Source organism: Rhea pennata, chromosome 10, assembly GCF_028389875.1.
Source record: "Rhea pennata isolate bPtePen1 chromosome 10, bPtePen1.pri, whole genome shotgun sequence".
In the NCBI taxonomy this organism is placed as follows: Eukaryota; Metazoa; Chordata; class Aves; order Rheiformes; family Rheidae; genus Rhea; species Rhea pennata.
Genome location: NC_084672.1, coordinates 22,042,507 through 22,066,929, shown reverse-complemented (window position 1 = coordinate 22,066,929; position 24,423 = coordinate 22,042,507). Strand labels below are relative to the sequence as shown.

The 24,423-nt window shown below is 54.4% G+C and overlaps 2 protein-coding genes across 4 annotated transcripts; one reads left to right on the top strand and one right to left on the bottom strand.

Annotated features, from left to right (window-relative positions):
* Nucleotides 1-85: 85 nt before the first annotated feature.
* SCAMP2 (secretory carrier membrane protein 2) lies at nt 86-16,859 on the bottom strand. 2 transcript variants are annotated; one of them, XM_062584194.1, is made up of 10 exons: nt 16,714-16,859; nt 11,164-11,244; nt 10,377-10,466; nt 9,869-9,982; nt 8,572-8,689; nt 7,134-7,262; nt 6,412-6,571; nt 5,802-5,903; nt 3,592-3,709; nt 86-2,470 (listed from the first exon to the last, which is right to left on the bottom strand). In XM_062584194.1, exons 1-10 carry the CDS (start codon nt 16,768-16,770, stop codon nt 2,324-2,326), a joined length of 1,116 nt encoding a protein of 371 aa, XP_062440178.1. In that variant the 5' UTR covers nt 16,771-16,859; the 3' UTR covers nt 86-2,323. The 2 variants fall into 2 exon arrangements, with proteins under 2 accessions (XP_062440178.1, XP_062440177.1); XM_062584193.1 differs by lacking the exon at nt 9,869-9,982.
* Nucleotides 16,860-17,035: 176 nt separating this feature from the next.
* MPI (mannose phosphate isomerase) lies at nt 17,036-23,752 on the top strand. 2 transcript variants are annotated; one of them, XM_062584192.1, is made up of 8 exons: nt 17,036-17,342; nt 18,095-18,222; nt 18,637-18,837; nt 19,256-19,397; nt 19,686-19,868; nt 21,131-21,304; nt 21,507-21,715; nt 22,049-22,300. In XM_062584192.1, the coding sequence occupies exons 1-8, from the start codon at nt 17,327-17,329 to the stop codon at nt 22,118-22,120; spliced, it is 1,125 nt and encodes a 374-aa protein (XP_062440176.1). In that variant the 5' UTR covers nt 17,036-17,326; the 3' UTR covers nt 22,121-22,300. The 2 variants fall into 2 exon arrangements, with proteins under 2 accessions (XP_062440176.1, XP_062440174.1); XM_062584190.1 differs by lacking the exon at nt 22,049-22,300 and adding an exon at nt 22,541-23,752 and having other exon boundaries at nt 17,039-17,342.
* The last annotated feature ends 671 nt before the right edge of the window (nt 23,753-24,423 follow it).

Below are 24,423 nucleotides of genomic sequence, written 5' to 3'. Positions count from 1 at the left end.
GGCCCGCCCGGCCCCGCCCCCTGCCTGGCCCCGCCCCCCAGCCCGCCTGGCCCCGCCCCCCCGGCAGCACCGAGGGCCAAGCGGGTTACAGAGGTTATTTTATTTTGAGCACAAAAGTTTAACTTGACATACACATTTTTTTTTTTTTTTTACATGAAAAGATCAGACAGGAAAGAAAAGAAAAAAAAAAAAAAACCCCGAGGAAGGGGGCGGTCAAACCCCGCAGGATCCCGCCGCCCCCCCTCCCGGGCCGGGGGAGAACCGCCCGCCGGCGGGGGCCAGGGCGCAGCGCGGCCGGCCGCCCTCGGGGCCGCCCTGCCCGGGACACGCGCGGCCCCTCGGCCCGAAGCCTGGAGCGGGGCGCGCTCCCGCTCCGCCGCCGCCGCCGAGGGGGGCCGGGCGTCTCCCGGGGGTGCAGGGCCCCCCGCAGGGCCTCTCTCCTCTCCCACCACCTCGGTAACCACCTCTTACGCCCAGCGACTTCTAGGTTGAAGCAGCAAAGCCTGCGGCTTTTGGGCAACTTGCTACGAGCGCGGGAGAGGAACCCCGGCTGCGGGTCTAAGCTGGAACCGATCGCCACGACGTTTGTGAGCAACCGCCCTCCGTCTGGGGGTGAGCACCTCACTCTCCAGGGAGGCAGAGCTTTTTCACGCACGCAAGCATTTGTACTTCTTCCTCCTAACCCATGCAGCACCCTGTCGGCAGGAAGCTAGACATTCCCTCCTGCCCCCTCATATATATACACATACATACATGCTTTCCCCAACAAGAACGGGAAAATAAAATTCAATATTCCTCCTCCAACAGGAGGGGGGGGGGGAAGGGCCAAAAAGTAGTGGGGAAGAAAGACAAAGCTGCACCACAGAAGTCAAATTTGTAAGTAAAACCAGAAGAAAACCACTCGCAAAACCAGTGTGCCAACAAATTCCCTCCAACCTGATATCAAAACAGCCTCTGGAAAGCAAGATATGAACCATTCAGGAGGAGGCTCTGTCCCCATCATCCCTTGCCAAGAAAGGCACATGAACCCCAGCACCCCCAGTCCACCTCTTCCCATGTCTGTTTTGATGCAGAACCTGTGCATCTCCAACGAGATGAGAGCATCTCCAGATGACACGGCTGACTCCAGTGGTCCAGATATCCTGGAGCACACACCCGCAGCACGGGCCATGGCCTCAGCACAGACAGCTTTGCAAGTAAAACATGTCAAACAGTTCTTTCCTAGCTAAAGATGGGGGAGGAAGAGTGCAGGGAGGAGTTATCCCAGGGGAAAAAAATTCATTCGCACTTTAGGATCACAAGCTCTTACCGGAGAAGGAAGCCAACACGGATGTTACAGGCATCAATAGTGTTCTGAGCTTGGGGGGAAGGATCTGAGCAGACTGGATAAGGTCTGCAGCACATTCTGTCCAAACTAGCTTGGCTGGCTCTGCTTGCTTCCCACGACATTTCCCCCCGCTTACCGACTCCTCTGCTTTTTAAGTGAGGGGGCATATGTGGTCCTGCCGGTTTCCCCACAGAGCTGCTGGTTTCTTCAGTGCTGCTGCTCCAAAGCAGCAAAGCGGGTCAGGAAAGGAAATCCTGTTTCCCTCCCTCTCCAGGTTTAAGGCTGGACTCCCACAGATCCACTCTCTGCAAGCCCGGGGGAAATGAATGCCAGGGGGAGGCCACGGGACTCCGGAGGACCATCAGCTGTGGGATCCTTGTGGAAGCAGGCAGGAGACAGACAACATGGGAACAACAAGAAAGTCCCTCCTCCTCTCTAGCCCCGCTTGCTCCCACGTTCTCGTTTGTGCCACGTTACCCAGACTCTCAGGAAGCCGGGCAGTTAAGAGGTCAAAAATGCAACATCATGTAAGTGTAATAAACCAAAAGAACAGTTCCTGCTCTTAAAATTAACAATGTAAACTACATGCAAGTTACAAAACCCCCAAAACAGCAGATAACCAAATTCTTCAAAGCAAAGGCCATTAGAAGAGAAAACTAAGTAAAATCAAAACCTGCTTCCCTTCACCTTTCTGCAGCAAACAGGGCAAGGAGAGGAAGTGAGACAAACACTCAACGTGTCCTGGATAAGGAGAAATATATTTGCTTTAGAGAATGTCTCTTATCTCCCTATACCCTAAAACATGAAAGGAAAACCTAACCATCATAAACGCAGGCCAGCTGAAGCTTAAAAAAAAAAAAAAAAAAAAAAGACCTCTTCTCATCTGGAGTTGGCATTACAGAGCTAACGTGGTACCCACAGAAAGTGCATCTTTAGAAAAGGAAGGTTGGGGTCACGATGCAAGAGGAAGCAAGGTGGAGACCCCCACGCAAGGGGCTAGTTTCCCCGGAAAGCACTCTGTGCAGCTGAGGAAGTCACTCCAGCCGCCGCGTTCTGGAAGCCCCTGTTGGTGAGGATGCCTTGGGAAAACTCTTCCTGGGCCCTTTGGAAACTGGCTCCTGTGCGCCGATACAAAGAATGCACCTGGCAAACAGAAAAGGAGAGAATCAGCCGCGAGTGCCAACGGAAGGCCAGTGATCTTGCTGCTGGACGTGCCTCGCTTCCCAGCGAGCTCTCTCCTTGGCCAGCCTCCTTGGCAGCTAGACAGGGTGTGCTGGGTCAGCCGTTGGCTCCACCTCACCCAGCACATGATGCTGCAGATTGTAGGAGACCCTCACACATTGTAAAATGCAGAGATCCCAGCTCAAGAACTCCTGACCCCACCGTGACACACCGACAGCATTTTGAAGGGACAGAATCTGAAGGTACCTGGAACCACAGAGACCAGGTGTTTTCTTCAATATAGATCAGAAGGGAAAGACGAAGAAGCAATAGAAACAGGCCCAGATCCAGTTCCCTCTGTCCTCACCTCCCTCAACACTGTCTAGATTTCTGATGTTAAATGCAGAAAATGCAACCCTCATGTGGCAGCCAGAAAGTAAGGTGGCTTGTATTTGGGCGCCAGAGAGAAGGCACTGGTTCACATCCCACCACGCTTTGAACAGCCCCACAGCATTGCAGCAGCAGTGATTTTAAAGCCTTGAATGACAGAGCAACTCTGCTCAGCAAGTGCACTCAGCAAGTCCGGACAGACTCATAAGCTCCAAAGGCAGGTGCAAGGAACTTCATGTTGAATCTGTGTTTGGCAAGAGTGACGTCTGGCACCTTGCTGGCCATCTTCTCCAGACTGTTAATTTAAGTGACAGCAGTCAACACAGCCTCCTCCTTACTTCCTTATTATCCCCTCCTTTTTTTATAGCATGCATTTGAGGCCCTTTATACAGTTAATGGCATGCCTTACTAAAGGATAGTCGTACATCCCCCTTGTTCTCTCCCCAAAGGCTACTTTCTCACCTGTGACTTCCCTTAGTGTGCAAAAGACTTTCAGTGATGCAAGAAGCACAAGTGAAGATATTTTCATTACAGCTTTTGACCTGACAGCAATGCAGGTAGCCCACCTCTCTGATTCCACTTTCAAAAGCAAGCTAATCCCTGGTCAGAACAGCAGAGGCTAGGATGCGACAACCCCACCCTGCGAACAGCCCGACCTGAGGATCTGAGAGACAGCTGAGACCTTACTCTTGTCTTGCCTCTGAGCAACTCACCTGCTTCAGGAGGAAGAGCGAGAGAACCGCGCACAGCGTGAAGAATCCTGCCACCACCATCATGATAACAGCCACAGCCAGGTTTCCATGCAGCTCGGACAGAGCTGCAATCCATCCGCTGTAACAGAGGGAGAGCGACGTGAGCACTGCACAGCTCAGAGGATGCCACACATGGAGAGGGAGGACTCAGGACAAGCTTTAGATTCAGTAGGCTCATTCAATGCAATCACAAAGGGACATGCGAAAGGGACAGTCAGGCCATGGGAAAGAAGCCTCCCTGTCTCCACATTCATGCATTAGGAAGCCCCTTCAAACATGCCAAATATTGGAGTAGCTTTCAGAAGAGCCAGAGGGTTCTCTGCCCATCCCATCTCTTAACTAAGAGCACACTTTAAAAGCAAGTACAAGGTACACAGAAAGCATTTGCACAACAAAGATGAAGTAGAGGGAGAAGCATCACTGACAATTGTGCAAGAACCTTTGGGTCAAGGTTACAGGGAGTGCAAAAATCAAACATAACGACTGTCGAAGCAGAGACCCAGAGCTCAGTCAGGCACTTCTTTCCGGGTCAGGACTTCCACTGTCCTTTTTGGAAGCAATCCATCTCTGTACCAAAGCACTGTGCTCACTCCACCTGCATTACAGCTCGAGCCCCAAATCATCCCCCTTAGGCAGAAATCAGAAGGATTGGTACCAACATAAATTAAGTCACCTAAACAGATGAAACACCTTCCCAAAACTTAGCCAAGTATCGTAAAGACAAGCTGGTATGTTTGCGAATTTGAAGAGAAGTTGGTAGATCTGAAGCCTAGATCTATGTGCGATCATTACAGTTTTGCACGGCCAAGGATGTAAGTGTTGGGAGGGGGAGGAAGAGGAAGGAAGGAATAAAGTTGAAAGCTACAGAAAAAGCTCCTTAGGAACTGGCAGTTGTTGAAGCGCAGAGGAAAGGAGGATTCTGGGAGTTATGGGCGCTTGGCTGTGGGCGAGAATGCCAAGACGCCTCACTTAAACACCCTCTTGCAGTTCTGGAGAACAGAATCTCTCCAATTGCTAAATTGAGCAAGCCACGTTCTGCCAGGAGAGAAGGGATCAAACAGGACAGTTTGGCTCAATTCATTTGCTGCGCAACTTCTTGCTCATTAAAAGGAAGTGGAAACGCACACTATGCACTACAGCCAAAAATACACACACAGTCTGGCTTGAGAAGATGTAGGAGAAAGCTCAATGCATGCTCTCCAAAGCCAGACTAAAAATGGAGTGCCCCCTCGCAGTCCCCTCCGACTAAGGCAGCGCCAGCCAGCAGGGGAGGGAGCACAAGCATGAGGACAGCTTTGACCACGAGCCCCTCCGCAGGCAGTGGGCAAAAATAAACAGCAGCTTCATTGCACTCATCACCAGAAGGTTCCCCTCAGGGACAAACAGCTAGCTGTTAACGTTTTCGCTGTTCTTCACAAGCATTCTAGTTACTTGGGAATTTTATCCACAGCCAACACAGCAAGGTGAAAATAAACCTAGTGTTTGCGCTGTATTGGGGAACTGCCAACAAGGGGCCTGTCGGACCCACCGCCGGAAGCCTGCACTTATCCTTCTATCCAAGCAAGAGCGAGGGAAACCCCTCTTTGCAGAGCCCTTGCCAAGGGGACTTCTCAAAGAACAAGCCACTAGCAACACATTAAAGAAATTCAGGAAGAGCGTGGGGATGTGATCAGGCTGCTGGCAGCAGCATGGAGTTAAGCTGTATCCAGTCCCTGGGTCACAGATTCCTCACCTCCATGCTGCACGCACAGCCTCCATCAGAGGGGGCTTCATTTTAAGACAAGGCAGACAGTCAACACTGAAGACAGCATCAAAAAAAGGGATAAGAAACACTTAGAAAAAGAGTTGCTGAGAAAATACTAAGGGAGGGGAAAGACAATAGAGGAAGAGTGGGAGAGCCCACACACTCCTTTCTGTACTGGCAGGCAATGGTAGCAGAGAAGTACATGCCTTTGCTCGGACTAGGACAGGAAGAGCGGAGAAGTAAGGCACCTCAGCTGAAATCTGCCAAAGCTATGTACCAGGTGAGAGAGAAAACATGGAAGAAAGAACAGATAGCTTTCAGAAACAAAGGAGCAAAGGACCCCAAGGCTTCTGACAGTCATATATCCCTGTTACGAGAAAGCTCCAGTGCGGGGCTGTGACATACTGGTCTGTTAAACCAAGCTTACCTGTCTCCCCAGCCAGGAATGCCAACAGCCTGGATGACGTAGATTGCTATTTGGCAGAAGAAGATGAAAAAGAAGACGAAGAAGCTGAAGGAGCTGTCAGATCTGCAGGAGAGAAGGCAGTAGGAGTGAAATCCAGGGACATGATCCCCATACAGTCTGCCTTCTCTACGGGGGAACAATTTCAGTGAACCACTTCTGCCAGGGGTAAGCTGCTAAAGGGAGGCGATTGCAGGAGGAAGTCATGTAACACAACTTACAACATATTCACTGCATATCGCAACACCACCACTTTTCCAGAGCGATAAAGGGGGTGAAAACAACTTCCTTAAGGCACATAGCATGCTCAGCGCATTAATGTACCAAACAGTTTTCTTAAAATGAGTAAAAACAGGACCCTATGACTGGCTAAGCCATTATATTAAGATGAAAAAGGACCACCACAGCCAAGTTCCATCAGATACTTTTAGTGTTTAGGAACAAATGGTTTTGATCTATTTAACAATGCAAAGAGCTGGAAAAATCCTTCAGGCAATATACAGTAGGAACAGATAAAACAAAAGCTCCTCCCACTAAAAGCTATATCCCCGTTACAGAAAAATACAGTACTTGCCTGAAAGCCTTGTAAATTGGTCGGTACCAACAGAGAAAGGCACAAGGGGTGAACAAAATAAACCACAGGATTGAGAGACCAAAGTCTACTCCTCTGTCTGTCTGGACTGTGAACCATGCCAAGCAAGCAAGCAAGTTTAGGAGCAGGGTAACCGAGTGCACTGTTCAGGATGGAAGAAAGAAGAAATATTAGCAAGTTCTTGGAAAACTCACAGGAATCTCCCAAACATCCCTAATTTCTCCCTGAACACATGGAGCTCTACAGATACTAAGGAGCCTTGGGGCTATCTAATTTCCTTCCCTCACTTGAAAGGAAAACAGAGCTCAACATAAAAACTTCATCTGATTCTGATCCGGCAACTTACAACCAAGCCTTAAATCTTTGGAGAACATCAAAATTAACAGACAGGGTTGAGAATATTTTGCACCTCTGAGTTCTGCTGTGCGCTGTCTTTCAGAGTCTCATATGGTAAAGTCTCTCTTAAAAGACAATCAATATTCTGTCATGAATGAGCTATTACCAGAGTAAAAACTTAAACCAGAGTCCTTTACATTTGTCATTAAAACAAAAACAAAAAAAAAAAAAACCCAAAAAACACAAACACACACATTATCTTTCCCCTGCAGACAACACCTAGAGAATTTCCCTTAGGGCAAAATTCACTATGTGATACAGAAACTTCTTAGAAAGAAGTTCTGTTACAGTCATAAGTTGCCACTTACACATCCACAAGTAATAAAGCATCTTGCATATTCGCTGGTAGTCAGCTGGGATGTCTGCAGAGAAATCCTGATAAAAACACGGCTTGATTGGACACTTTCTGGGAAGAGGGGGCCAATTGTTTTGTCGAGCTGCAAAAAGAAGGAAGGAGCAATTCTTCACTTGCTCTTCTCACCTTAAAAGACTCGTTAGCATGACAAAATTTACAAGTAGCAGTTCATATATACTGACATTAAAACTTTGGAAGAGGCTAGGTCTTGGCAAGTAATTAGGTTTCAGCTGCTGGCTGAGAAGGGTTGTTTTAACTCTGCTAGAATCAGCAAGACAGGTCAGCCTAGTTTACGAGGGCTTTCCTCTGCAAAAGGCAGAATTTCCCTGCAATGGCCAAACAACCATCACAAACAGCACCAAGTCCAGAGCACATTTCAAGCTCTGCAGCAATACACGTCTGAAAAGAACATCTTTAGCAGGGTCTCTTTATCCTCTTTTCTCGAGTGAGGAAAAAATACTGGGACAAGCGGCACATGGTGATCAATTGCCTCACTATGCTCTGAGCGGACACTCAGAGGAAGGCAACAGAACAACTCATGCAGAGGCCAAGTTACAAGAAGCTCTAATGAATATGGCAAAGGCAGGTATTCAGGTTCAGAAATGTCATAATTCATTGAAGTCTTTAATTGCCAAAAATGTAAAAAGGTGCTTTTTCCTTCCTCCCCCCTTTTGCCTCAGATGGAGATTTAAAGAAAATTTCAGCTTCAGTGATTCCACTTGAAACCACAGGTTTGCCCTGGTTAAGAGAGCCTTGAAACTGTTTGGTAAAAGCTCTATTATCCTCATACTCTGAAGCCAGACAATGATTAAATTAATTTTGCTAGAGGGCCAGTACAGGGATTCCCATCCATGTCCCAGAAGACACCTGGTTTCGCTTGGATGTTCTGAAAGCAAGCTCAGCCTAAGGCAGGCATTCAGAACAGAGAACCTTTAGCCACTTACAACTTTCCATGATAAAAAATAAGAGGCTTCAAGTCTGGCAAAAAGCATCAAGTACCAATATTATAAAGAGCCCTCTACAGTCAAGTGCACAGGAGTACCCCATGTATCGGTGAAACTCCTTCTTACGGCAACATCACACAACAGATCTGCATGGATAGAAAATTGGTAATTAAACTCCCTAACCTGGCAAAATGCACAGATGCTGAGAGCATGCTCAAGGTCGCAAAGACCCAGCAGAGCTGGTCTCCAGCACCTCCACTCTGAACTTTTTTTCTGCCCACCCCATCAATAGGTAGCCACATTGTAAGCTACGGGATCACAGGTACAGTCCCAAGAGAGTTGCCACAGGTGTGATGGACTAGAAGACAGACACATGGCTTGTAAAAAGCTGATGCAGGCAGGAACAAAAGAAAAACAAACAAACTCAGGGCATGAAACACTACTTACGATTAATGCCAGCCGCATTACTTTGCAATTCCCTTTCCTTCTTTTCCAGCTCAGCTGCCTTCCTCTCTAATTCTGCCTGCTGCTGAAGGAGCCCAGCCTGTGCTGCTGCAGCCACAGCCTAAAGCAGGGGGAGAAAAAGGTAAGTCTCTCCCTAAGGAATCCAGTGGCAATACCCGCCAGTAAACATACTAGATGCCAAACAGGAATGTGGGCAGAGGCAATTCTACAGCAAAGACTGAGGACAATTAGAAAGCAAAATGCTTGTGGCTCATCTGTCTTGAGGCTTTCTGCCTTACCTGCTAGAAGATTTAATTAAGCACAGTGCAGAATTCCAGGCATTTATTTTTTATCCCACAGGAAAACAGCATTCAAAGAATCCTTAAGATGTCATCTAGTCTGCTGCCCATCCTCCATACCCTTCCCTTTCAGCAGGGGTACATACTCCCTTGCAGATTCTTCCACCTCCTAGTTAGCCTTGTTGTTTTAAGTACCTTCCAGTACCTCAGCATCCACTTCAAGGAACTTACCTCCTCATCCTTTATCAACTCCTGGAAGACAATATCACACCTGCAGGCTCCTGTCAAAGTCTTGCAGATGCCTCTACATTAGCTTTAACATCCTGGATATCTGTGTCCCCTTTTACTGGTCCAAACTTCAGCTTTCCTTGTTTCTGACAAAGCATTCATCCTGCAGGTTTTGGAGCCACCTTTACCTTTTTCCATCCCCCACAGACCATGTGGCTTCCAAGGAGATCCTTTAATCTCTCAGTGCCAGCTGACAAGTATCTAGTAGCATTATTCTCCCCCAGCAGAGAGGTCAAATGAGGCAAGGAAGGGACCCTGCTTTGCCTGGCAATGAGAACAGCTGGTACTGCTGGGGATCCACATTGATGGAGGAATTTGGAGCTGCTCATTTAACTTTCAAGTGTTTTAAGATTACTGTGCAGAGTGGGGAAATACAGAGTCAGGAGTTTCTTCTCTTCAGAGGGCCAGGTGTGAACAGCCTCATTTCTCATTTGAAATCTTAACCTTTTTAAGAGTCACCTGTTTGAACTGCAAGGCATGTAAGATCCCGGAAAGCACACCAGAATTGCCTTGTTTGTTCACACACTGGCTGCCCCTGAACAGTAGCGGGGGACAGAAATCAGAGTCTAGAACAGACATACGTTGGCTGTGGCCTCAAGGACTTCTGAGTTTATCAGGACAATTCCTTCCGCAGGGAGGAGAGGAGGTTCAAAGGAAATACGAGGCAGCTATTCCTCTTCTCTTTACACCACTTTCCCTTGGATCTCTTTTACCTGCTTTCTATTCTGAGAACTGAAGCTTTCTCCTAGCAGCCTCTGCTTCTCTGAGTGGTCTTTGGATGAGGCGATCCTGGGACTCAGGTACTTGCGGGCCTGTCTAAGCAGCAGCTGCAATATATAACTAGACTGCATTTACACTCCTGGAACCAAGCATGTTTGACCAGCCACTGGAACTATACTAAAAGCATTAACAGGTTACATTTTAGGCAGTGTTAGTAGAGGGAAGCCAGGACAAGTGAGATACAAGGCTAAGTTCGTTCTACCACCAGAGGAACAGGGAAAAGGCACAATTGAGTTACATTTATATATTCCCCACAGAGACATACTTCATAAGGCAGATAAAAATAAAAGCCAAGGAGATGACCTGCTGCTTCCTGCATCCAATCCCTGAGAATCTCATGCTCCCTTTTATTCCTACACCTTTATGAAAGGCGCATAAGAGCTCATCCATGATCTCCATCCCAGCTCTTCAGAAAGGCAGCAGCAAAGGGGTTTGTCATACCTGCGGAGTGGGCTCCACAGACGTCTGCAGAACAGCAGGTTGTGAGGGGCCAGAGGGCTGTGTTGCAGGTGTCGTCCGTGCTGCATTTGTCTGCATACAAACAAACCAAGAACGACAACAGAAAAGGATTACATATTGTCTCTCTCAGCAAACAAAAGTTCAGATTTTAGCACTGCTAAAGTTGGAAGCACAAGCACCAACTAGCAGGAGGCAGTTCTATGTTTTTAGAAATGTATTAGCTCCTTAATGCCACGGAGAAATGGCTCCTGAGGATTACAGGTATTAGCAAAAGAGTAACAACAAGGGGTTCTGGTCAGTTGTTTAAACTGCAGATATTCTCGTATCCCTGTTTCCTGCTCTCCTTTTGACATCTCGTGCATTACATCAGCCAGGAAACACGAATGAAGTTCTTGCAGCAATCCATCAACAATATCAGAGCAGCAGTTCAGCTCCCAACCCAGGGACCAAATCAATATTGATGTTTCCTGCCACAAAGCATCTTCTCCTTCACACTTCATATGGCTTTACTGCGAGCCAGTACAATCAGTGCGAGTTTGAGAAAAACTGTTCCATATGACTGGAGAACTCCAGCTGGGAGGTTATTAGTGCTCCAGCACAGGAGTCTCTTGCTTGCAGCTTGCCAGGCACACAATGAGCTACTGTCCGTAGGGAAATCAGCTGTGAGTACCTCATTCACTTTTTTCTTTTAAAATGCACCTGCCAAGGGACCTTCTAGACTGCTAAAATCACCACTGAGATAACTACTGCAAACAAGCACCACACGTACCAGCTGGGAGCTCTCAGAAAAGGGATTGAATTCATCCAAGCCACCTTGGTCAGCATTTGTCAGCTGTGTCACCGAGGGATCCTGAAAGAAGAGAGACCAAAGACAAGTTAGCATCAGATGTGAGTTATCATTAGCTTACACATTACCTGCTCTGCCTCTTTCCTCCACTGTGAGGAGAGAGGAAAAATAAAAGCACATCTGATTTTCCCTAGGAATAGGAGAACTAGGGTAAAACACATCCCTGTCACAGGCAGATGACCTTAACTGGCAATATCTAGCTCTAGACTAGGTGGAGAAAGACACCAGTTCATTTGTGCATGCACTAAATTCAAGAGGACCCAGAATCTCTGGAGGTAGCCTGGCTGACTCAGTGGACAAGTGAATTAAGGACAGCAGCCCCTGAACACTTCACATCTTCCAGCTCTCCCAGCAGGGGAAGAGTCTCAATTACTCTCCTTTTGCACAAATAGGGCCTAACCACTGAGAAGTTATCCCCTGGGGCACGCGTTCATTCAAGCAGGCACTCCAGGTCCTTGTCCAATCAGTGTACCACTTCTTCAGGGCTCTACAACTCCCTTTGACCACGTAACACATGGCTTTTACCAACTGATCGCTGGGATGTTTGAAATAGGTTCTACTTCCCAGACCAACCTCGTGCCACAGAACAAGTCAGGCTCCACTAAGTACAGCAGAGCTTCACAAAATGAGTTTCCAAGTACAAGTGGCCTTTGCCGACAGGTGTCAGCTGCCACCGATGGCATTTGGACTAGCGAGCTAGGATACCTTTCCAGAGCAGTCTTTAGCAACACACCTATGAAAACTGAGGTAAAGGTGTTACTTCAACCACTTTTGTGGGTTTTAGCCCAGCTGACTTGCTGAGATACCAGCTGTGCTCTCCTATACTCACAGGATCTCCTACTTGTCTCCATCAAATAGTTTGCTTATAAAAAAAAAACCCCAGTGCTCTGCACCTTCTATCAAAAGTGCCTTGCTTTTCTCAACGGCAAAGTGGTTAATTATTCTATCTTTTACATGCACTACTTTCCATAAGAATGTCCCTCTAATAGCCAAACGTTGACATCTGGAGTCTTCTTATTTCCAGTTATCAGAGAAACAAGGCACTGTTTGAACTCAGAAGTCCTGCCAGAAGACCAGCCTGACAACCTGATAGCCTGCATGCATGTGCATGTGTGTATATACATATATATGTATATACACACACACACATATATACATACACATATATACACACAGAAACACATTAAAAAAGTGACTTTTTATCCCTCCCTCCCCCAGTAACTAATGTCTTGTGCTCTGTCATTTTAGTTCTGTGGTTAATGGAGCGAGACGCAATTGCGCGGCTGAGATGGGGGCAGAGCGTGCAGGGAATTCAGGTCTGCAAAGGCAGACTGAGTCGGCAGGCTCCAGGAAAGTCAGCTGGCTCCTCTGACACAGGCTGCAGCAACCCCCTGGCTTTTCAGTGCAGCCTTCCGCTGAGCGAGACACAACCAGAACAGTTAATGAATAACTTCACACATCTCCTTGCTATCAGGCACTCCCCATGCAACAGGTTGCACTTGTTGATGAATCACCCTGGGGTGAGGACTCTCAAACAAGCAGAGGTTGCTGATGCTGGTCAAGGAAGTGCAACTCCCTGGCCAGACAGGGCTGTAAAAAGCAGAGGATACCAGTAGAACGGCCGTCCTGGGAATGGCTCAAGACTTAAAGAGCTCAAGGCACATGTTTTATTTCACTACTTACTCTCCTACCACCACTGCAGGCTTTAGCTTAACCAGTTTAGCAGATGCTGAAGACTGCAGGCGCTTTCAACACAAGCATAACACAGTAGTTAACACACGATAGCTGCTGTGCGGTAGCACGGTAGTCACTGCATGCTAGCATGATACCCTGCAAGCCAGGCCAGACAAGGTCACAGACTGATCAAAGTTTCTTCCAAGGAAAACTCTCTTAAAGGCAAAGACACGGGAAGAGAAAACGAAGATTGCATAACTTTTCAAAGAGTTTGAACAGTTAAGAATGGGAGGAAGTGCTCATAAATAAGGAGAAACGCTAGAATACCCAGGCAAAACATTTTTCTTTCCATCTCCATACAAGAAGAAAGCCCTTCAGTTAACATGAGACTTGCCAGCACAACACTCAGTCTAAAGGGTGAGATGCCAGTGGCCTGCAAGAAGGCAGAGAACAGCACTGCCCTGGGGTAATAGCTATGATAAGAAGAACAATTTCACTATTTTATAGAACAGCTGCAGAACAGCTTGATTTTAAAGAGATACGGCCTCTGATCTTAGTTCATAGCTTTTTAAAAAGTTACTGAATTAAGTTGAGCCGACTTTGCTTGGAAGCCCAGGCTAACACACATGCCATTACATAAATGTGTCTAAAGTAAAGATACACAAAGAGCAGGGAATTTGCAATGAAACTAAAGTCTGCTTGAACACAGATCTAAGTACCCTAGAAAGTGAAGGAAAGAAAACAGCAGCTGTTAATCAGGGGGCAATATAGAGGCATCTGCTTCTGCAAGCCTGGACTAGGTAGCATAAAGGATAAGCAAGCACGAGAAACACGGGGGAGCTTTGCAGATAAATGAGCAGTTACCCACTAGCTTCACACCTTCAGATCATTTTTGCAAGCTACAAAGCAACAGACAGCTGACCCTCATTGAGAACAAGCACACACTGATTTTCCACGCTGCAAAGCATGGGTGCAGAGAGGCTTGATGACTGAATGAAACCACATTTTCCACGTTCCACAGACAGCACCCTACCTGGCTGTCCCTTCCTATAAGGAAGTAGCCATGCTCTCCTCCCTCCTCCCAAGGCCACACATGCCTTTCCTTTCAGGAGGTCTAACTTGCTAGGACACCCAGTTAAATCTGCAGCAATTGCTCTCAACTTGGTTCTTGCTTTACTTCAAAGCTAAGGCTCAAGTACTGGAAAGCTCATTTACTTTTCCAGCTGTTCTACTCAATCTAATAAGTATGTCTAACCACAAACCTAATGCCATTTGCTCACAAGAAGTCAATTATTAGACTGATCTGTAAAAATGCCAGTGAGCAGAGTCACATTTGTCACCTCTCTCAACACTGCTTCTACAACTGGTACGCATGACATTATTTTGCAGAACAAGCTCACACTTGGACCAAACTTAAAACACTAAAGTTTTGATCTGCTTTCAAATGCAACATTTAACAAAGATACAAAGTTTGCTGTAGCAGTGCACCAGTTCAGGGACCTATTGAAAGATTTTGACGGAACAGGTTTGTGCAAGAAAGGACATTCTTCTTTCTGTTCCCACAGGTTAAAAAAGAAAACAGTTTTAGGACTTGAGCTCAAGGCACAAGAGCTCAAACAAGAAGCACTTCAAGTTTAACACAGTTGTTTAACACACAGTAATCCCCCAAACAAGTCTGTCTTGCAGCACCGCTGCCAAGTGCCAGTCAGCCACAAGCTTGGGTGTCTGCAGTGGATCTTAGAGCACTGCCATTCGCCAAAACATACGTTGGAGGAAAGCTTAAAGCTTTATTACCGGTATTTTTAAAGAGCATGGAAACTTCCAGGCCTGCCTGAAACCTGCATCCAAATTCTCGAAGATTGTGGAGATACCTGCCATTTATAGCAGGTTACAGTGTAAATGAAAGATATTAATCAGCCATCATTAGCTAGTTGGAATACATCACAGGAAAAAAAGGGGGGGGGGGATTTTTAATGAGATCAAAACAGCTTATTTCATGTCAAGCTTATTGATCACTGAACAAACTCTACTTAAAAGACAAACATCCCTAGTTACATCAGGATTTGCAGATCATGAAGTACTCTACTAGAGCCTGCAACAAGGAAAGACAGCCCTGCTCCTCACAACCAAGAGATAACTATCAACATGACACAGCTGAAAGTGCAAACACACTTGTAGCCTTGCAGCAAGAACAAGAATATTTAGAAGTGAATGTCAGAAGTGCCTGCCAGGAAGATCAGCCATTCACCTCAGTCTTTTAAGCACAAAGCCAACAGATGGATTCAAACACTGACAAGGAAGTGGCCCATTTCATCAGATTAGGGGACCGCTATTCTACATCTCAGAAGGCACTTTTTAAAAGCAAAAAGACAGAGCTTCCAGACTTTAGGCAGCAGCAGTTGGAGATTCTTCACATCAGGCTAGTGACATGGGGCAAGTCTTTAAAAAAGGACAACGGTAAACATTACAAGACTCTCAGACTCCAGAAAGGAAAACATAAAAAATAGAGAACGAGCTGCTGTGATTACAAAGAGCTGTTAGATAACAACAGCGGGATCTGTGGTGCCGCTTACGTTCATTCTTTAACATCTCTAGCAGGGAAGCACGTGGGAGGAGAGCTGGGGAAGTCTGCGGGCACACATCTCAGACTATACCAAGTGAACGCACTCTTCTTTGCTCCACTGTAACTTTTTTGCTCAGCACTGCTGACTTTTTCATTACTGTTGCCCCTTGTTCCGTCCAACCAGGGCTTGTCATCACGGTCCTTGTCGTCTTAGATGATTGATGCTGATACTAATAAGCAAGCTGTTTGAGACTCTTAATCTCCTGTATCACCTTTTTTGCACGCGCACCTTGCTCACTACATTAAACACAATCACATTCAGAAAGACTCATGTTACACTAGTCACGCAAAACTCACTCCTCTTCCCCCAGAGGAGCCTCCCGAGAGCTGAATAAAAACCCTGCTGGAAAAGCAGACGACTGAAGTTATCTTGTCCGCAGTAAGAGAAGGAATGTTAGGAACTGGAGTTGCTTGGCATTCCTTCATTCACGGCAAACGCCTCGTATATATATGCGGCCAGCTCCTCCTCTGACCCGTTTTATGAGGGTCGTTAAAAAGTAGGTCTGACATCATTCACCTGTTTCTAGATTGTGTCTAATCTTTTGTGTAAACAGTGAGTAAGGCACGAGCACAGCCCTGTTCGGTCAGATACTACAGCAGCTTTAACGTGCATAAAACAGAGTATTTACTTCCTCCGTACTTGAAGCAATAAATCCCTGCAGGAACGCTGACTGCACACATAAGCCACCAACTGTCCCAGACAGAAAGAACATCCCGGAAACGCAGCCATCCAATTCCTTCCCGCTCTCAAGAAACCCAAGAGCGCTTTAAAATTACGATACCGCGCTCAGGCGGATAAGAAATTTATTTCTCGTTTCGTTTTGATCCCTGAAAGCATAAAGCTCGGTTAACGGCTTTCATCCCCGGTTAGCGGGGGAGGCCCGCGCCTCGGCTGCGGCTCACGCCTGCAAGCGCGGCCGGAGGCGGCGCTTTGCCGGGGGGAAGATGGGGAAAAGCCGGGATTTGGGGGGGGGGGGGGGGGGGCACCGAGGCAGAGCAGGCCCCGGGGGGGGGCACCCGCCCCAAGCCCCGCCCCCGCCCCCTGATTGGTCGCGGCGGGCAGGAACGGCGCTGCCATTTGGCCGGCGACCCGTCACTCACCGCCACGTCCCGGCGGCGGCAGGGCGGGAGGGAGGGAGGGAGGGAGGGGGCGGCGCGCGGGCCCCCGCACCCACCTGGAAGGGGTTCACGTCCACCGGGTCGGCGAACGGGTTGGTGTCGAAGCCCGACATCGGCGCGGTGCCTCGCCGGCGCCGGAACCGCGGCCGCCGCGCAGCTCCGCTCCCCGCTCCCGGCCGCCGCTGCGCCAGCCACTTCCGGGGCAGCTAGGGCGCCGGCGCCGTCACGTGACAAGCGCCGCCTGTGTGACCGCGGCGGCCGCGCGCAGGCGCCTTGCGCCCCCAGCCCGGGCCGGGGGGCGTGGCCTGGGGGCGTGGCCGGGGGGGCGTGGCCGGGTGACGCGCCGCGCGGGCTGGCGCGGCGGCAGAGGCGGGGCGCCCGTAGGGGGCGCCTATAGGGGCACCTGCGCGGGGCCGGGCTCCGGTACCCGCCCTTGCGGGTCGCCTATAGCGCGCCTATAGAGGCCTCGCGGCGGGCGGGCCGGCCCCTGGCGCAGGTGGGCCGCGCCGCCCCATAGAGGCGCTCCTATGGCCGCTATAGGGCGCGCCTAGGGCCGCGGCCCCGCCCCGTCCAGCACAGCCCGCGCCGCCGGGGGAGGTGCCGGAGCCGCGGCCGAGCCGGGCCGGGCCGAGCCGAGCCGAGCCGAGCCGAGCCGAGCCGGCCGCAGCCATGGCGGAGCTGCGCGGTGAGCGGCGCGGGGGGAGGAAGGGGGGGGGGGGCAGGACGCCTGGGTCCCTCGGGGGTGGGGGAGGGGCCGCGCTCCTCCCCGAGCAGCGAAGCGGGGCTGGAGAGCGGGGACCCCACCGAGGGGGTGGAGACCCCCGGGGGGGCGGATGGGGACCCCGGGGGGGGGATGAGGACCCCCGGGGTGGGTGGAGACTCCCCGGGGGGGTGGAGACCCCCCAGGGGGATGGGGACCCCCCGGGAAGGTGGAGACCCCCCAGGGGGGTGGGGATCCCCCAGGGGGATGGAGACCCCCCAGGAAGGTGGAGACCCCCGGGACCGCTGGGGGTTCGGGGCAGAGGCGGCACCGGAGGACGTTTGCCCGCCGGCGTGGGGAGGCAGCGCTGCCTGCAGCCGGCATCTCCTGAAATCCCCAAGTCATCACCCCGGGCGGTTTGGAAGCCGAGTCCTTCCCAGGTGTCACCCGCACGCTGGGGCCGGGGGGAGCGCGGCCCCCGGGGGGACCCCCGAGGGGGATGGGGCCGGGGACACGGAGGTCCAGGCGGCCGGCGTCGGAGCGGGGCCGCGCGTGTCCCGCCGCGGGCTCTGGACCACGTCGTGGCCTTGGCTTTGCCCGAGACGCAGTGGGAGGAGGATCTCGGGGGGCTTCTCCCCTTACCGCTGCCGTCGCCCTGGCAGGTGGGGACGGGCGAGCGGGACGGGGTCGTTGCTGCCCCCCGCGTGACTTCTCGCCTTCTCCCCTCCGCCCCGCAGTGTTTCCCCTCTCCTGCGTGGCGCAGAGCTATGCCTGGGGCAAGGTCGGCCTGGAGAGCGAGGTGGCCAAGCTGCTGGCCAGCAGCGACCCCCTGGTCCGCATAGAGCCCGACCGGCCCTACGCCGAGGTGAGTGCCCGGCCCGCGGGTCCCTGCGGGCGCCGGCGCCTGCTTTGGGCGCTCGGGAGGGGACGCGAATCCGCGGCCGGGGCCTCGCGCCCGTCGCGGTGGGAAGCAGGGCGTCAGCGTGGCGGAGGGGCAGCCCCAACCGCGCGCGGCCCGGCCCGCGCCCCGTACCGGTGCCGAGCTCCTGGAGGCTCCCGCGGGGGCGGAAGCAGAGCGAAGGCGCTTTGGGGAGCCGGCGTGACTCAGCCGCTGAGGACACGGCCGGAGCGGGAGCTGCCTCGGCCCTCGGCTGGATCGATAGCGTCTGGGGCCAAATGACTCGGAGAAAAGCCAGCGGGTCCCTTCCCGCGCCCCTGCCGCCTTCCCGGCCACAGGGAGCTGGTTACTGACGGCGGCGTCTCCTCTGCCCGTCGCCAGCTCTGGATGGGCGCCCACCCCAAGGGCGACGCCGTGATCCGGGATAACCGCATCCCCCAGCAGACCTTGGGCCAGTGGATCGCGGATAACCCCGGGTGCCTGGGCGCCAAGGTGAAGGACACCTTCGATGGCCGGCTGCCTTTCCTCTTCAAAGTGCTCTCGGTCAACACAGCCCTCTCCATCCAGGCGCACCCCAACAAGGTAGGAAGAGCTTTGGAAACCCTCCCGCCTTCCCGCGGGAGCGCCGGGCTCCCGGCTGGGCGCCCCGGGAGCGCGTACCCGGCTCCTGGCCAGCGCCCGCTCCCGTGCTGCGTGGCCGGGGGCTCGGAGGAGGACGCGTGCTCCTGCTGGGCTGGGTTCCCTGGTCCGGATCGGGTCGCGGGGTGAGTGCCCCGGGGTCCCTGCCGGCTGCGCTCTTCGCCCTGGCCCCTCGCGGCTCGGTTGGGGCTGCCAGCGCTCGGCCCCACGCGCGCCGTGCCAGCCCGGCTGGGGTCGGGGCGCCTCGCTCCGCGTTGTCTCTCCCAGAGCCTGCCTCCGGCCGAGCCTGCTGGCGGGGAGGGGGGGACACGTGGGGTGACTGACGGTGGGGAGGTCACCTGGCTCCTCTGCCCCTTTCCAGGAGCTCGCGGCGAAGCTGCACGCCCAGTTCCCCGAGCACTACCCGGACGCCAACCACAAGCCAGAAATGGCCATCGCGCTGACCCCCTTTGAGGGCTTGTGCGGTTTCCGGCCCGTCGAGGAGATCGTGTCCTTCCTCCAGAGTAAGGGACGGCTGCAGCGGGGGGACGCCGAGGGGGGAGCTGCACCCCAGCTCGCCCGAGAGCTGAGAGGCTGCCTGTAAGGTGGCTGCGTCGCCCTTGTTGGCACCTTTCCTCCCTCTCGCTGGCTCCAAGCCTGCGGCAGGAGCAGGGTGCCGGAGCGTCCCGTGGTTGGGGAATGCCGCGGTGATTCCCTGGGACATGGTGCCTGGCTGCTCGTGGCTAAGGACGGCCCGGGCCGGGGGACGTGGGGCGCTGCGGCCCACGCGCTAAGCTGCTCCGTCCTCGCAGCCGTCCCCGAGCTGCGGGCGCTGATCGGCGACGTGGCCGCGGAGCAGCTGGAGCGCAGCGTGAGCGACGACCCGCGCGGCGTGTCGGCCGCCCTGCGCGTCTGCTTCACCCGCATGATGAAGAGCGAGAAGAAGTTCTTCGTGGACCAGCTGAACATGCTGGTGAAGAGGATTTCCCAGGAAGGTTGGTTCTCTCCCCGGTAAAGAGCGCGGCGCCGGGGCTGGCGGAGAAGCAGCAGGACTGAGTTCCCCCGATCCTAGAGGCAGGAACGTCCCGGTCGGCGGCCAGCTGGGCAGAGGCCACGTGGGGACACAGCTCCTGGAGCGCCAGGCTGTCCTTGCTCTCCTCGGCTGGCCGCCTGCCAGGCGGGGACGCAGCAGCGTGCGGCTCCCCTTGCCGCTGCCGGTCCCGGGGGCCGCGGGATGGCTCTCAGGAAGGGGCCGTGGGGACAGGGACGGAGCTGCAGCGCTCCGAGGCGGACGCTCGCGGCTTGCAGCTGCTGCCGGGCCGGGAGGGTCCGAGGGCACGGGCAGCGCCAGCTCGCGCAGCGGGAACGGCGGAGCTCCCGCTCCGAGCCGGGCTCTGGCCCGGGGGTAACGCTCCAGCCTGGGGCCGGCGCTGGCGGGCTCCGGTCCCGGCTGCTCCGCGGCTTACCCAGTAAAAATAAACCGGAGGGAGCTGCCAGCCGAGGCTGGCGAGAGACCTGCGCATTTATAGCCAGGGCGTAACCGGGAGAGCACGCGGAGCATTGCTCTGGCCGCCCTCGGAGGCTCCCGGGGTGCTGCCCGCCCCTCGGGCCCCGGCGCTTGTGGGGCGCGGGGAGGGGGGGTGAAGCGAGCGGAGCAGAGGCACGCCGCGTGCCCTGGGCCCCCGCCGGCCGCCCGGCACGTCCTCCCGCCGCGGGGCGGCGTTCGGAGGGAGCCTGCTGCGAAAGCCGCCCCGGCGCGGGCCCGGCCGCCTGCCCCAGCGGCTGCCCGCGCGGTGGGCGCTGCGGGGGAGGCCGTGCTCGGAGGGGGCTGCGAGCCCGCCGGGGCAGCGCTCCGGGAGAGCTGCCCGCTCGGCGAGGGGACTGGAAGCAGGCTCGGGCCCCGCGGTCAGAGCGCGCGTGGGGCGGGGAGGAGGGCACGGCACTGCCCTAGACGTGCCTCCCCTGGCGTTAGGGGCCCCCTGGGGTGGTGGCTGGCGGTCACGGTCCACCTCTCGCCCTCTGCGCGTGGGGTCGGGCCCCGGAGCGATGTACGCCAAGGACAGGGGCTAGTTCTGGCCTGCAAACGCTTTTTCCTGCACCCGCCCCCAGCAGGGACGGGGCACGGGGAAGGGGGGTTAGGGCAGAGGGGGCACGGGGAGCCCCGCAGCCCGGCCCCCCGCAGGAGGACGCTGCTGGGCAGCGTGGCTGCGGGGCTGCCGCTAAGCTGAGCTCCGCTCCTGGGCTCTCCCTGCCGCAGCTGCCGACGGGAAGGACACGGCGGGCAGCAACGGGGACCTGCTGCTGCGGCTGCACTCCCAGTACCCCGGCGACATCGGCTGCTTCACCATTTACTTCCTCAACCTGGTGAGGCTGGAGCCGGGGGAGGCTATGTTCCTGGGCGCCAACGAGCCGCACGCCTACCTGCACGGAGGTGAGCCCGGCGCGCCCCGCGCTCGCGCTGGCAAGAGGCGTCCCGAGGCCCCCGCCGCTCGTGGGTCGGCAGGGGGAGAGCCGCGGCGTTGCCCGGGCTCGGGTCCCCCGGGGACGGGCCGGAGCGGGGCCCTCGGAGCAGGAGGCCGCGCGGATGGCGAGGGCCCGCCGGGTTCGCTCACCGCGCGGCCTCCTCCCCGCAGACTGCGTCGAGTGCATGGCCTGTTCGGACAACACCGTGCGAGCCGGGCTCACCCCCAAGTTCATCGACGTGCTCACCTTGTGCGAGATGCTCAACTACACGCCGGCACCCAGCAGCTCCAAGATCTTCCCTGCCACGCAGAGCCAGCTCGATCCCAGCGTCTACCTCTACGACCCGCCCGTGCCGGACTTCACGCTCATGAGGATAGAGGTGAGCGCGGCGGCGCAGCAGCGAGGCGGCCGGGGGGAAGCCGGGCCGGGCCGGGCGGCGTTACGGAGGTATTTGTGCTCCAGCAGCGCAGCTTGCAGACTGTGTCGGCAGCGGCTGGGTGGAACGGGCCTGAGAGAGACCCGGATGGCTCGGGAAACTCCGCTTGCCTGTGCGGCAGCTGGGGGCCAGGGAAACGGGGCAAACCGGCTCTGCCAGGAGCTTAATCCTGGCTGGGGGGATTCTAGTAGCGGTGCTCCGGGGTGGTGTGTGCAGGAGACATCACCTGATCCAAGGGAAGCTCGCTGGAAACTCGTGTCCTTCCTACCTTGCCAGTTAGAGCTGGAAAGGATTATCGGGTTCCTCCAAAACGGCCCGCTCGGAGCTGAAAAACAGGCTGCCCCATGATGCTGCGTAGAGATCCCAGAGCGTGTGGCTAGGTGATGGGCGAGCGTCCGGCACACAACCAGCTGGTCTGTCCCGGTGGCCTCTTGGGTCACCTTCTGCCTGTCTCCACTCCAGAGCTGCTGTCTGCTTCCTGCTGCGTTTCCTGCTTGGCCTTTGTAAAACCAGCCTGCTCTGGGGACACGAGGGCCACCAGCTTTCCTGCCTCTTGCCTATGCTGTCTGTGCTCAGTAGATCTCGGCGACACTTGTAGCCTGGGGTTTAGTGGGCGTCTTCTGCTAACCTGTGATCTGAGGGCTCCTGAGCTGCCTGGTCTTAGGGTGCTACAGGCATCACGCGAGAGCGGCAAACTCCCTCCAGCTCTCTGAAAAGAAGAAAAGCTGCAGGAGGAGTTTCAAGCCACAGTGACTGTTTTCATTGCAGATTCCTTCCTCTATCAAGCTGTACCTCGTCTCTGCTGTGGACTCTGCTAGCATCTTGCTGGTGATCCAAGGAACGGCTGTAGGTACCTCCACAGCCGCAGCGTCCGAAATGACCCTGCGTCGTGGCTCTGTGCTGTTCATCTCTGCCAACGAGAGCATCTCCCTCCACCTCTCCTCACCAGAAGGGATGCTGCTCTTCCGGGCCTGCTGCCTCCTCTGAGTGGGGACCCCAGGACACCCCCTCTGCAGTGGCTCCACTTTAGAGTAGATAGAAACTGGCCTGGGCAAAGTAGGCTTGCCAGGTTGGGTGTTAGCTTGAAAATCGCCCCTTAGTCCACTATTAAACCCAAAGTAACTCGCACTCAATTTGTACAAAAAGCAATGTCACACTCACCCTCTGGCTTCTGAATCGACTCCTTGATCACGGCCCAGAGCAAAGGGGGGAGGAAGAACCTCTCCCTTCGTAGCTTTGTAACCACATCCCCGCGTGCGTGGGATGGGGGTGTCCCCCTAGCATCCCACCCCACAGAGCCCGTACTCACCAGTGCTGCTAATGCCGTATGGCAACATTTTTTTTCCCCTCCCTCTTGCTGAAAAGCAGCAGGGAGGTGTGAGACCTGTGCCCTCCGTCTCGCGAGAAGTCCTTACCTGGTGCTGGAGAGCAGCGCCGCTGCCCGTCTCGTAGGGACGTTCTGCTGCTTGCCCGTGCAAATGTGATGCTGAGGTTTTCTCCTGGGTGGGGAGAAGAGAGCTGGGGCTGCCGTGGGGCTTAGTTAGACCAGACTTCATCCAAAGCGCTTCGGGGGGCTGCAGGCAGGGAGAGGGGCTTGGCTGGCCTTGGGGAACGTTTATTTGCTGTCCCTCTGTACTGCACGTCACTGCCTATTGCTGACAGCTAACTGTGAAACGCCTAATTCTCATCTAAAGCGGGAGGTGCGATCGCATCTGGCACCTCCCGGCTCTCGCCAGCACCCAGGCGTGTTGCGCAGGGCTGGACGAAGGCAGCCTGGGGGGCAGATCTGGGGAGGGGCACGCGCCTGGGTGTTTGGTGTGCTCACCGTGCCTGATCGTTCGTAGGCAGCCACGTAAGCTGTGCCCTCCCTTCCCCGTGTGTGGAAGGGAAAAGGCACAGCCTTACTTCACAGGGTGGTGCGAAGCTGAATGTTTGGAGATCCTCAAGTGAACCGGTGCTAAGAATAAAGTGGTAACTTTGTCCTGAGTCACAGGGAAGCTTCGTGTACCGAGCGGCCAGAGAAAGGGGCCGAGCCACGGTGTCTGCCCGCTAGAGCCGCGGGCGTAGAAGGGATCCGATGAAGCCATAGGAAAACTCACTTCTGCCGTGAAAGCGGGTGAGCGCTGAGGCAGGAGCAGAGCGCGGCCGTCCTCGCTCTTCGGCCTGCGCCGTCCCCTCCGCAGCGGGGAGCAGCCTGCCTTCCTGCCCCTGCCTCGGGCCGGAGGGCAGGGAGCCCCGCGCAGGCGCCTTCCAGCCCAGCGAGGTGCAGCGCTGCGCAAGGTCGTTTGGCTCTGCGAAAGCAGCTCCCGGAGGGGAAGAGGAGAGTGTGGGCAGTGGCAGCCTGTGCCTGCCCTCCCCTGGCTCAGGCTGGCACCCTGAGGAGGCAGGTGGGGCTGAAGGTGGAAGTGACCTACCCAGCCCTCTGCTCCGTGCTGCCCACCCTGCTTCACCCTCCGCGGCGCTATAAATTGCACATCCGGGGGCAAGGTGTGACATGACAGCTCTGCACTGTCACAGGACACCAAAGCAACGGCTGTAAAAAGGAAAACTGGATCGCTGGGAGGGGGTGCTCTCCTCCCTGCTCTGGAAACCTCCCCTCTCTGCCCTGGCTCTCCCACCCTGGCTGCAATGGGAAAAGGGAGCCGAGGAAA

What these genes read in the sequence shown, in the direction of transcription:
- MPI (XM_062584190.1), top strand. An exon ending in CCGACCGGCCCTACGCCGAG is followed by an intron (nt 18,223 to 18,636) that starts GTGAGTGCCCGG and finishes GCCCGTCGCCAG; the next exon opens with CTCTGGATGGGCGCCCACCC. An exon ending in GAAGAGGATTTCCCAGGAAG is followed by an intron (nt 19,869 to 21,130) that starts GTTGGTTCTCTC and finishes TCCCTGCCGCAG; the next exon opens with CTGCCGACGGGAAGGACACG.
- SCAMP2 (XM_062584194.1), bottom strand. Translation starts at nt 16,770, where the DNA reads ATGTCGGGCTTCGACACCAACCCGTTCGCCGACCCGGTGGACGTGAAC. An exon ending in GCTTTATTACTTGTGGATGT is followed by an intron (nt 6,572 to 7,133) that starts GTAAGTGGCAAC and finishes CATCCTGAACAG; the next exon opens with TGCACTCGGTTACCCTGCTC. An exon ending in CGCTCTTCCTCCTGAAGCAG is followed by an intron (nt 2,471 to 3,591) that starts GTGAGTTGCTCA and finishes TCTGTTTGCCAG; the next exon opens with GTGCATTCTTTGTATCGGCG.